This window comes from Anabrus simplex, chromosome 7 (assembly GCF_040414725.1).
Source record: "Anabrus simplex isolate iqAnaSimp1 chromosome 7, ASM4041472v1, whole genome shotgun sequence".
Lineage (NCBI taxonomy): Eukaryota > Metazoa > Arthropoda > Insecta > Orthoptera > Tettigoniidae > Anabrus > Anabrus simplex.
In genome coordinates this window covers 214054814-214068552 of record NC_090271.1, presented here as the reverse complement: position 1 = coordinate 214068552, position 13739 = coordinate 214054814, and the positions used below count along the sequence as shown (strand labels likewise).

At 39.3% G+C, this 13739-nt stretch overlaps 1 protein-coding gene across 1 annotated transcript in view; it reads right to left on the bottom strand.

Moving 5' to 3' along the window:
* LOC136877477 (calpain-B) overlaps positions 1-13739 on the bottom strand; it is a 287052-nt gene that overhangs the window by 159742 nt on the left and 113571 nt on the right. The window contains exon 5 of the mRNA XM_067151555.2: positions 4706-4840. Coding sequence (XP_067007656.2) covers positions 4706-4840 — 135 coding nt within the window. The remainder of the gene's footprint in view (positions 1-4705; positions 4841-13739) is intronic.

The following is a 13739-nucleotide window of genomic DNA, read 5'->3' as shown; positions in this document are numbered from 1 at the left end:
GAAGTGACATAAGGATTAGGGCGGGGAAAGGATTTTCTTCACCGGGTTATTCCAAGATTTACCAATATTTACATAGGTCCAAGAAGACATCTGAAATGATTATAAATAATTCATAATTGTCCGTAGCGCATGTTCGTATAGTGATGCAGTCTATGAGCTTTAAAATGTAGCATACCAACTCGACGGAAGAAAATTTGAACTGGCAAGAGGCCGGATGAAAATTAAAGTTCAAATGAAGATAAATTACAATAAGTCTTGCTCACCAAATAGCTTGAAGACAGAGTCCAGATGGAATAGACATGATTACAAGAGGCACAGTACTTTGGCACTCCACCACCCCGCTATGAAACGTGACTCAGATGTGGAGAAGCAGAGTGGGCAATATATAGTGGAATAGAATATTTCAGAAAAGTAGAGAAGGCTACAAGCCATTGAGTTTGAGAAACCATGAGGTCACGTGTACACACAGTGCACAGGCAACGGCGAAGTACAGCGAGGATGACGTAATCACACTGGTAGAGCACAGGTGAGCGGAGTGCTTGATGAGGCGAGCATGAGATCGAGGTGAACAGCAGTATGTAAGGTAGGGAAATGTACTGTAGATACAGCGATCGTAATAAAGGGGTTTCTGTTTAGTTGTCCCCTCCCCTCTTTCTATCCAAGACTGTCTTCATTTTGCCATCCTGAATGCTACTCAGCATATAAACTTCCCTCTTATCCTTCCAATTGAGACCCATCAACTTTTTCCTGTACATAACTGATACTTCTCCTCTTTTTAGATTCCATTTTATAATTTAACTTGTTCTAAATTTCTTACCCCTTATTTCATTTCTCTTTAAGTCTCCTTTTCTTTAGACTTCATATATCCGCATTGAACTGAGTAACTCAAGTCCTACACTGTAGCCTAGGACTTCATGCATGTCGCTTTCCACTCTTCAAAGTGCCAATAAAACAAATGCCTATAAGACCTTGCTTAGCAACAACTGTACACAAACTGCATCTCTCAAGATCAGTCTTTTAATGAGTCATCCTACAAGATTTTATGCTGGATCAAGCTTCTTAACTCATTATTTACCATCAATTCAACATCTTTTTACGTGATTACAGCACAGCAAGAATATACAAGACTGTCATGTTGCAAATGAACTTCAAGTGAATTTCTTTAAAATGCTATTTATTCAGGGCGTTGACCTACGTAGATCTTTTGCCCCTACTTTGCACCATATGTTTTGAACCTGCATGGATTTGGAAATGTCGGAAGTGTAAAGTGTTAAATGTGAAGAAAAGAACATTAAGGACAACACAAACACCCAGTCCCCAGGCCAGGGATATTAATCATTTACAATTAAAAACCCCTGACCCGGTTGGGAATTGAACCTGGGGCCACCGGGCGACAGGCAGGCACATTGCCCCCTACACCGTGGGACTGGACTCAACTGAATTTAATTCTTCGTAAAAAGTGTTGATACTTTTACCTACACCTTTTGACTGTGAATATCATTTTATATTTGTTATGTGTGTTTATAATTGTTTATGATTTAGTCCTTTTGCCCAGTTCTCCTAATCAGCTGATGATGACACTTTCAATGTGTCAAAACTGGTCCCAAATTTAACATGTTGTAACTTAATATTGGTATGACTTAATAACAATGTAAAGAAAAGGTGGAACATCTATACTTTCTTTTTAGCATTGTGATTCTCAGTTCAATACAGAACAAGTATGAAGTTTTAAACTTTAAATGTAATGACTTCTGTTGCTTCCTTTCAATAATTGTGAGCAGGAGCCAATTAGCCTTAGGTTAGATTTATGGCTTTATGGTCTTAAGCCTCTTTAGATATCACCATTACTCCATACCACAGTCAACGGTTGCCTAACCACAAGCAAAATTAAGGGTTTACCTGAGTGAAAATCAATAAACTTCATTATTTATAAATTTTCCGCACTGCCATACAGTTTGCATCCACCATGACACTAACTTCACGGGCCATGCAAGGCTCTACTCATTGTCAGGGAAATTTAAAAAGCAGAGGAGGGAAAACCTCTTCACTGTCATCAGTTCATAGAAAGCAGTCTTGGCCAACAAGAAATTGTGAGAAAAATAGTGCACTAATTTAGGTTTCTGTTCAATCCCCTGCAGCAGCTGTATGCCCATAAGAAGCATTGTTTCATCCTTATTTATTAGGTCCCAGTCTTGGTCTCAACTTCTTTGTTTCATCTTATTATAAACTGGGTTTTATGTGTGAATTTCTGTTGGGCATAAAGGTTTGTCTGCTCAGCAATGTTCTGGCATATCTGATCATGAAGAAATAATTCAAATATTTTGCTTGGTTTTGTTTTCTTTAAAAACTCTCCCTTTATACCATGATAAAATTTTGGATCAAAGTGGGACCTTCTTTATCTACTGTAAGTCCAGGCTGATGAACAGCACTGGCTGGAATATTATCAATATTATTGCCGCTATTCTCACTGTTATAATCACTACTTGAACTGGAATCAAACACGTGTTGTCTCTTTCACAATTCCTGCTCATTTGCATCAGCTGGGCCTGAAACTTTTACATTCAAGTCTGCAGTACTTGTTCTAGGTAAATTCCCATCACTCATAAATTCTCCATTGGCAGGAGTTACTTCACTAAGATCACTATCCTCCCCACTAAATTCCAACATTTCGTTTATTATGGCCCGTAAATCATCCTTCTGTAATGGTGGGAGCCGGTATTTCCTTTTAGATATTTTAGTGGAATAAATGTGAAAAACTTTGGGAGTGGCGACCTCATCATAATAACAGCCTATATATGATTCATTCATTACATCCCTGACCTGGTCAAAGACTGGAAAAAAGGTTGTAGGTTTTAATTTTCAAATGTGAAAAAAGAATCGAATCAAAACCTAGTCCATGCAGAATAGAAGCAAATCATGAATTGTGCATGTAGAACACATGCATATGATAATAAATGCTGTGTAACTTCCATGTTTTGCAGTAAACACACACACCTGTCATGAAGGAAGAACTCAAGGCTGAGGATAGTAAATTAGGTCACAGTTCTAATGTGTCATCAGCGAGGTATGTTTAGTATCATATCTCCCAATGTTCCTTTTACAGCAGTCTTATTTATTGCATCAAATCAGGTAATGATTCAAAGCAAGGCTATTAGGATTTACATTGTTCTTGCCCGAAAGTAAGTTGTGTTCTTTATAATGCAACCCATGAATGACACATTAGCATTGGAGAAACATAGTTGAAAAATCACATCAGAGGGCAGACTCATCCATAACCTACTGCTGAAAAAGAAACAAACATCTGCAGGCAGGCAACTGAAGAAAAGTACACCATTAGAATCAGTGGATATATCTGCGTTCCCTGCTGACTAGGCAACTTGCAGCTGCAGATCTTGCCACATTGCCCACTGAACAGGTGAAGAGTACCATCAAAATCAGATCTCTTTGTGCTAAACTACTTGTACTGACTTTTGTTGATTTCAAGAAGGCCTATGACTGATTTGACCAATTCAGTCTTCTTGTTATCCTCAAGGAGATGGACATGGACAAGACTCATTCCATCATCAAACAAACTCTGACCAACACTTATTCACAAGTGAAATTCATGGGCAAAACCTACAATTTACATGTACAGTTCTCTCTATTTCCTCCCCAATGACCAACGACTCAAACATTAAGCAGCACCACCCCCTGACAGTATCCAGATTTATGATTGTCTACAGTCACCTCTGCTGTGATCAACAGCAGATGGCTCTTGAGATTAAGACTGGTGTTCGTCAAGGCAACGGGCTCTCTTCCATTCTTTTCAACTGTGTTCTTGTAGAGGTCATCCGTGAGTGCAGAAACAGAATACCCAATAATGGTATTAGGCTAGGTACTGGATTCAAAGCTTTGAACATCAACTGCCTCACTTTTGCAGATGATGTAGTCCTGATGGCAAGTGATCTCAACATTGTCTGCCTCTAGATTGAAACATTATAAGAAGTAGCTGAAGTTGTAGATCTCCAGATATCTCTTAAAAAATGACATCTGAACATCACAATACCAATGCATTTCTCGGTTCCAAATATGAAAAAATCAAATATTACACCAATTTCAAGTATCTTAGAGTGATCATTTTCTGTAATCCATCAGAGAAAGAAGCTCTAAAATATCAGGCTAAATGCATAGAAACAGCTTTTCACCTCTGCAAATACATTTATCAGTCCAGATCGATCTTATTGCAGGCCACATACCGCCAATACACCACAGTAGTATAGCCTAAAGCAGTAAGTATCTTGCAGAGATCATTTCCTTTAATGACTTCAATGCTGCACATTAATGCCTGAAGTAATATTTAAATTTACAAATAACACTGTGTCTTCTTTCCCTCAAGTCCTGTATTTGTAGATTTCTATGTACATCACCCACACCATTCATTATATTTCACATTACAAATAAATTTGAAACTTTTTCCATAATGTGAAGAGCCTTTCTTTTATAAAGTGAACACCTCTAGTTATTACATTCGTACAGCTAAGGAAGGTTACAGCACTTTCTTTTTAAAATACCTTTACGACAATACAAAATAGTCATGAAGATTATAATGTAATAAAATGCAAATAATGAATATAATTATGTTCATCAACACTGAGAATATCTTAGTCGAATAATACAATTCATAGTCAAAATGGAGTGAAACCTAGGTATCCTGTGTTCTACTTACTTGGCATATGCCTTCTCTAGAAGAGCACTCCAGAACTCATTATTCTGAGAAGAATGCAGGAACAAAAGCTTTCCATAGACTGTTGGGAGTTTGTCATCTATTACAACATCTACCCAACGCCCATACTGCCAAAACCTGAAAATAAATTAAAACTTGGTCACTTTCTTGACAACTAAATAACATAATTGTATATTGAGGATATTAGGTATGATTATATGGTATGCAGCAAAACAAACAACACTGAAATGATTCCTCATCTGTTGTCCATGTTTCCCTAACAGTGAAGTATTCATTTATTGTATAATATACAGTATGAGGAGTGAGTTGATAAGGAGACATCAAACAACATGTTAGATGCTGTTGACAAGTTCCACCATACCGGATCAGTCTCATGCCAACAAAAGTGAATGAAAGGGCACCCATAAACCATCACACAAACGAGAATCATGGACGAATTCTCCAACAGGTGCTACAGTCGCAAAGTGTAGTCTACCACAAACATAGCTGAAACCCAGTTTGAATGATAGGTCTGTTCAGTGGATTTTAAAATAGCTGAGGAATTTGTGTATTCCATTCAAGCTGCTCAGCATCTCACAGAAAGGAACGAGTGTGCCCGATTACAATATTGCAGCCAAGTGTTGTCCATGATGTATGAGGATCCAAATTTCTTCTACAACATATAGTTTTCAGATGAAAGCCACATTCACCTTGATGGTGATAAACTTGCTTTTCATGGCTTGAATGGCCTGATTTTTTAATATAGAATCCACGTGGGTTATGATTTGGTGCACCATGGCTGGTCATGCAATATTGCAATATTTTGCCAAGAATGCTGCACAGAATCCAAAAACAGTGGACCAGATAGTCTACATATAAGCCATTCCCATTCATGAGGCATTTATGCTGATTTTATTGCACCAGAAATTACTCCTCCAGCAACAATGAATGCAGTAAGATAGAGCTACAACTCACACCATGGGGAAGTCACTTACCCTTCTGCAGTGGAACTTTGGAGATCATCTAATTTCTCTAGGAACTCCATTCATGTACCCTTCCTGCACCCCAGATTTAATGGCCATAGATGCCTACATATGGGGCATGTTGAAAGAATTAGTTTTCAAGACAGATGAACCACCTACAAATATTCCTAAATTATGCAAGAAGATAAATTCAATTTTTGTGTCCTTAAAGCCACCTTTGTTCATTAACATGTTCAATAATCTTCAGAAAAATTATGAACAATGCATGACATGCAGTGGTATACATTTTAAACCTATACCTACTATGCCTACCAAGGTTATTAAATAACATTTCAGTGTCATGACAAAATTGGTACGGTACCCCTCAGCAAGTAGACTCAAGAGAAAGACTCTGTCAGAGGTATAGTTCATTGCAGGGCCTCTAGAGGCAAGGGGAAAGATGTTGAAGACCTAACTACAGAGGCCAACCATGATCTACTCAAGTAATTATCACCTTTATTAAAATTATTTAACTATTTAGCATTTTTAACCAATCTCTGTCTCTGGCCTTGATTTTGAAAGCTGCATTGTTTATGTCATACAGTGAAACCTCGATTATCCGTTCCTCGAAGAAACGATTTCCCGCATCAACCGTCCAGAAATTTTAGTCCCATCAACGCTAAATCCTCGATCAAGCGTTTTTCAAGATTTCGAGAATGGACGGCAGGAATCGAATTTGCGAGTCTAGCGTACGGTATTTTAATTTCGTCGGATATCTTGCGCGATCTTACTTACGGAACATTCTGTACCAGGCTAACAATGAAGGCCTCCGCCAACTTGCGCCTTGTTAAGACATCGCCGTCTACTATGACTGCGCTAATACGCCTTCTCATTCGCCCGGTCACACATGTAAACGAGCGAACACAGCGTAGTTACCAGTTCAGGCGCTTGGAGCGCTGAGAAACTGACATTGGTCTGCTTGACGAGACACGCTCTGTAATCATTGCTAATAGTGCTGGTGTAATTTGAGCCTGTGTTTACCTTATTTAGCTTGCTTCTTTTTCGTGAACCGTTTTAATGTTTATGTGCATAATATTGTTTACTGCCGTGTGCCTTAATGTAAGATGAAAAGCAGATCGGGAAGTGGGATTTCGTTTCATGAATTTCCTCTCAACGAGCAACAACGTCATAAATGGCTAAATGTTATTTTAAGAAAGGGTTTCTCGCCGAATTTCAATTCAAGATCATCGAAACTATACGTTTGCCACACCGAATAAATCCATACTTTCACGCTACGTAGGAGATATGAACTGCGAGACTGGAATAACACTGTTAGTAAAGGAGCGCCTCTTAGCAGAAAGTCTGTGCCTAAATGAAGCAGAGAGATTGTGACTTTTGGTAGTCCATCGAACACCAGATGTTATATGACAAGAAACTCGACACCTTCTTTCAACAGAAAGATGCTTCATTCCACGATGAGCGAATAAAAACTACTCAAGATGACTGTCATGCAAGCGAAAATAGAAATCGAATTACCCTAGTCAATAACCTTTTCTGTTTTATAATTTCTGCTGTGACTGCAAAATAAAGGTTACAGCAGCATTTTTCTTCTTTAAGAGGCTTTTAGGTACAGAGCTACATACTTTAACACTCAAAACAATAAAGGAAGTCGAAGCTTGCGGGTTTTTTGTGTTGCGCATTGTGAGTGACAACCATAAGACTAATGTTAGCAGGATAAGAAGAATGTCTTCTTCAAAACACATTAAGCCGAATATCTGTCGTTCTGTTGATAGTGAAATGCCTCTTCTTGCTTTTGACAAATGGCACATTCTGAAAAGTAAGAAATACTTTACTAAAAATATCTATGCTGCAGTCGCTTAAGTGCGGTCAGTATCCAGTATTCGGGAGACAGTAGGTTCGAACCCCACTGTCGGCAGCCCTGAAGATAGTTTTCCGTGGTTTCCCATTTTCATACCAGGAAAATGCTGGGGCTGTACCTTAATTAAGGCCACGGCCGCTTCCTTCCCACTCCTAGCCCTTTCCTGTCCCATCGTCGCCATAAGACCTATCTGTGTCGGTGCGACGTAAAGCAACTAGCAATATATATATATATATGTAGCCTATATATATCTGATTGTTCCCGGGATATAAATGGTGATTCTATCAAGAAACTGTATCAGATGCAATCAAATGAAACTGTGAAACCGGTTCATTTTTTTTACATGCAAAAACATCGAGCCGTCTAAGCTTAAGAAAATGAATGTGCGGCCTGCGAGAGATAATTTCGCGACTGAAGTAATAACAGCCCTAGAATATTTAAAAGACCATTCGTATACAGATATGCACGATTTTTAATGCAGGTACCACTGTCAAATACAAGTTATAGATAAAAAATTGATTCGACATACGTGTCAGTAGCACAAATGTAGCAACATTGCAGTCGGACAAGATGCTTGATTCTTTTGACACGAGGAAGGTGTGCAATAGTGCTAATGGACTTGATTCATAAAAGTGCGGTTTGCCACTGTGGATTTTGAAATTTATGAATGATTTTGTATTGAAAGCACAACCATTTGTTCATAAAAATCCTGTTGCGTCTATGAGTGACTATTTAGTGCCTGTGTTGCACCTCACGTCACTTGTCCTGAAATCGGACATTCATAGTTATTGAATGAAGTTATTTGCGAGTGTGCTATTCGTGTATTCTTAAATAATGTTTTTTTTAGTCATCTCCATACAGGCCATGAAGGCCCTGGGAGTGGTGGAAGGTAAAGGCTTCCACTATTCGAAACCTCGGCACTTGATGAGGTAGAGTGGTTAGCTCTACGCCCGGCCACCTTTGCCCCCAAGAATTAACCTAGTACTCATTTTTGGTATAGGCTGAATGAACCTCAGGGCCATATGCACTTCCGGAAGTGGAAATCTCATTTCTTAAATTTTACGAGTTTCTGACGGGGATTCGAACCTACGTACTTCCGGGCGAACCGAGTACGCCTTTACCGCCTCGGCCAGGCAGCCCCTTCTTAAATAACATAGCGACATAGATAACAGAAACTTTGAAAAATTTGAACGCGAGAACGCGAAACACTTAAACAGAAAAGCGTGTAAAATTATTTATTTTCAACAGCATTTACTATCTACCGTTAACATTATTTTGTACGTTTTTTCCGCTGCGGAGGGGTATATTCTTCACTGAATTTCTTTATTAAGGTGTAAGGTGTGATTCGAATATGTTGATTGAGTGATTGGCTATATATTTGAAGAGAAATATGCAAAACACTTAACGTGTGCTGTAATGAACAATTGTGTTTCAATGCCAGCGAACCAGCGCTCGATGGTGAAAATGGGAACTAGGCCCATATCGCTCATATTGCTGTATTGGGAAGGCGTATTACCGTAGGCTAAGAGCTTTCTGTTGAATGTTTTGTTCAGTTGGCTGTGTTACTAGCTGGTGAAAACCAACAATTTACGCAGCAGAGTTTCGGTTTGCTTACACAGTACAGTATTGAAATGGCGCGACCTATAAAACATGTGAAAACCCTGCAAGAAAAACTTCAGATTATAGAGGAAGTTGAAAGAAATCCAACAGAAAATAAAGTTGGCATCGCGAAACGTTTAGGCTTACCTGCTTCGACACTGAATACAATAATAGGGAAAAAACAAGAGATACGTGAACAAGTAAAAAAATGTGGATCCTCCGCAAACAATAGAAAAACGGGGAAGGAATCGAGATATTCCAAAATGGAAGCAGTTCTCTTTTCTTGGTATCAGCAAGCTCGGACGTTGAGAATTCCTGTGGATGGTAACATTTTGCGCGTAAAAGCTCGAAGCATCGCTGCAAGAATGGGTATCAAATTTTTTTCCGCTTCGAATGGATGGATTTCCCGGTTTAAGGAGCGTCACGTGCTGGTGTATAAAAAGCTCGCCGGCGAGAGTGCTGCAGTTGACGGTTCGGTTGTAGAAGATTGGGGGAAAAGTCTCCCAGAGCTGCTTGAAGGATACGAACCGAAGAACATCTATAACGCCGATGAAACCGGCCTATTTTCCAACTGTTCACCGGATCGCACGCTGGCTCTTAAAGGAGAATCTTGTCATGGAGGCAAAAATGCGAAGGACCGCATAACTGTTTTGTTGTGCTGTAACAGTGACGGGTCAGACAAACGTATCCCTATCGTTATAGGCAAAGCAGCGAAACTGAGATGCTTTAAGAGCGTGAAAAAGTTACCAGTGCGATAATACGCGAACGGTAAAGCTTGGATGACCACAGACATTTTTTTGGATTTTCTTCACGGACTGGATGCTTCTATGGGTGCTCAAGTGAGAAAAATAGTTTTGTTTGTAGATAACTGTGCCGCCCATCCGCAGGAACTTCCTTTCTTACGAAATGTGAAAGTTATTTTCTATCCCCCGAACTGTACCAGTGTCCTTCACCCTCTGGATGCGGGAGTGATAAAGTGCTTTAAAGGGTAGGGGAACCTGTCCTAAAATGACATACCATAAAATAAAAACACTGCTGTGGACATAATTCTTGCGATAACTCATTTATTTCTTGAACATTAATAACCCTAGAAAGGAGCACTATTGTAGCATAACTAAAGTATTAATACAATGTTTCTGTCTCTTGTAATTTGAATATTTTCAAAAACATGTTACTATGTCATTTTATCTCAGGTACTTGGGTAAAATGGCATACTTGCTATATCTCAAGTAAAAAGACTTTTTACTCACACAACTCACAAATAAATGCTTTTGATGTTCTTGAGAGTCCAGCACACTCATTGTGTGCCCACATTGCACACTTAGTACACTTTGACCATGTCTCCCTTGGTTTAGAGTTACTGAATAAGTCATTACAATAGAGACATGGTACATCATTGTCATCATCAGCATCAATATCCACGTCTTCATCGCTGTCAGTACCTAAATAAAGCTTCTTTTTTGCCTGTTGAGCAGCGCGTCTTGATACTACCTTCTTCTTCTTCTCTGCAGCCTTATTTTTTATTTCATTGAGGTATGGACTGCTAGTCAGTATTTGAGACCCTTCATGTTTGCGTTTTCTTGAGACACAACCAGTTTGTGATGCAGAAGGCATTGGAGATATCTGCACGGGTCTGATATATGAGGATGGTGAACAGTCAGGAGATGTAGGCTTACTCTCAATTGGATAAGACCTAGAGGATGACGGTGTTGCGCATGAGGAACTGGAGGGGATTACAGAATCTTGAGGAGCTGGGAAGGATGCTGTTGCAGCCTCTTTCAATGTTTCACCGTTTGACTTGTTTTGGTCTTCGTGGTTTTCTTCCTGGTGTTGCTCGCATTGCAGAGACCTTTCCGTAACTGCTGCTGCGCAGAAGACATGATCTGGAAACACATCACGATCTAAAGGCCAAATTCCTGTTTTGGCAAACCCACTGGTAGCATTGTGAATTGAAGCTGCTTTCCCGTAGGCTAATGAAAACAAACTAGCCATTTGGTATTGGGTAACAACTCTTCCTGGGTGGGCTTTGAGCCATTTGGATACTTCTTGATTATAGTATGTCTTCAGTGGTCCAAAGAATGCCACATCCAGAGGCTGAAGTCGATGGGTGCAGTGAGGAGGGAACGAGAGCATGATGATACCATTGTCCTTAGCATATGTTAGCACATCAACATGCTTATGACTAGCATGGCCATCAAGTAGGAGAAGCACCTTCTGGTCTTTTGATGAATTGACATGTTGTTGGAAGTGTTTCAACCACTGAAGGAACAGTTCTCCTGTCATCCAGCCCGTTTCATTTATAAGAGCCAATGTTCCTGTAGGTGCTCCATCAAAAAGTTCATTTTTGTACTTCTTTCTAGCAAATATTATTGCAGGCGGAATGAAAATACCAGCAGAGCTCATACAGCATTCTACGGTTGCATGCTGACCCCTTTCAGAACTGGTCATAGAACCAACTTGCTTCTTGCCTTTAGAAGCTAGAATCTTCTGGGGCCTCTGAACTGTGGAGAGAGCCGATTCGTCTGCATTGTAAATCCTTGTTGGACGGATACCATTCTGAGTAAGAACAAGTTCTAATTTATCAAAAAACAGAGAGACTTGTGGCTTATTGAATGCTCGGGCTCTTCCTGCTGAAGTTGCTTCTGGTCGCCTCAATGAAAGCTCAGGGTGCCTCTTCCGAAAACCACGTAACCATTCCCAGCCTAGAAAAGATAAACACATTTGTGATAAATGAAATTAGTGCCACTATCCTACAGCCTTTTAACAAATAGCTTACAGTTTATCAGAAATATACTAACCTGCCATCTTTTCTTCTTTGCTAAAACGATGGTCTAATCCATTACTTTCAGCTAATTGATACGCTAGCCTTCGAACGTCATCCAGTGTTAAACCAAAAAGACTAGATTCAAGATCTTGAATGTGCTGTATAAGATCAACCTCCAGGAACAAAGGAAAAGTAGTTTGATAGCGGCCCAGTCCCTTATCAGCACCAGTTACGTTCTTATTTTTCCCTAGAACTCTTCTCCTCAGCGTAGGTTGTGGGACATTAAAGGTCTTGGATGCAAGATACCAGCCCATTCCTTTTTTTTTAACGGCATTCTTGGCTTGCTCCATATTTGTTTTATCCCATGATTGTCGAGTACTACTTCTCTTGTAACTCCCAACCATTATCTCTGCAAATAATAATAATAATAATAATAATAATAATAATAATAATAATAATAATAATAATAATAATAATAATAATAATAATAATAATAACGGGTTGACGACCACAAATTTTCCAACCCTCAAAAGGTTAACCAACCACCACCACCACCACCAACAACAACAACAACAATAATCGTGATGTTAGTCCTATTCGTCCAATTACCAATGGTCTTAATAGTGTGAACGAGAAAAATGAAATTAAACTTTGCTCGGGTAAAATGACATAGTATGTCATTTTACCTTAGCACACAGTATGTCATTTTACCAACATTGTTAACCTCAAACACATCACAGAAATGCTCACAAATGCCTTGTGTGAGGTTTTATGTAAATACCACAAAATAATCAGAATGAATGCTTTTAGTTACCCTATATGTAAAAAATTTGTTACGCTATTTGAAATAAACATATTTGGTAATAGAATTACACTTACTTTATAAATCAATGACGTGATGTTGAGAGATTTCCACTACTACACAAAAACCGCGGCAACAGCAGCAATGCTATAAACTCTGCTCCAGTCTTACCAATCCATGAATTATTCAAGGTAGAGATGAGTGCTGCCCCATGCGTCATTTGCGAGAAACGACCGGTATGTCGTTTTATCGAAGTATGTCATTTTAGGACAGGTTCCCCTACTACCGCAAGCAGCTGATGCAAAGGGCTGTGTGTATGTTGGACGCCGGAAGAAAAAAGTGAAGACGAAGTTTAGTATTCTACAGGCAATCCACTTTGTTGTGTCAGCATGGTTCCACGTTTCGCCCTCCACCATTCAAAATTGTTTTCATAAATGTGACTTCGGCGAAAGCAGAGACACGAACGACACCAACACCGCACAGTGCGTAATTTCAGGAATCTAACCGGCCAAAAATCGTATCTCGGAAACTAAGGGACCGATTTACATAAAACTTAGTATGTAACTGCTATTATTGGAAATAGTTAAGTGTGTGGTCAATCAAGTACAAAGAACAAATTAGTACGCCAGGAATAGAATTAGTAATCTTTGTAATTTTAATAATTTTTCGTTATAGCTTTAAGGAATTAAATAGATGTTAATAGTGGGACATGCTGTTTAGAAAGTTTAAAAACAGGAATAGATGTACTTGTCAAACAATTTATTCATTAGGTGCAGTTACATCAGAATCGCTATTGTCACTTTCATTATCTCCTTCGGCAGAACCAGATACAGGAGGCTCAGACAGTAAGTTGAGCACTTCTCGTGAAAGCGAAATCAACTTCCTCCTCCTTGATTTCCCTAAGCTGGTAACATAAGGGTCCGATGATGTAAGCAGCCTGTGGAAAAGATCAGTATTTGTGTCTTTCTGGAAGGATTCCTATTATCTTTATTCCTGGTCTCCTGGGCTTCCTCGGAGAGGTGTCCAATAGG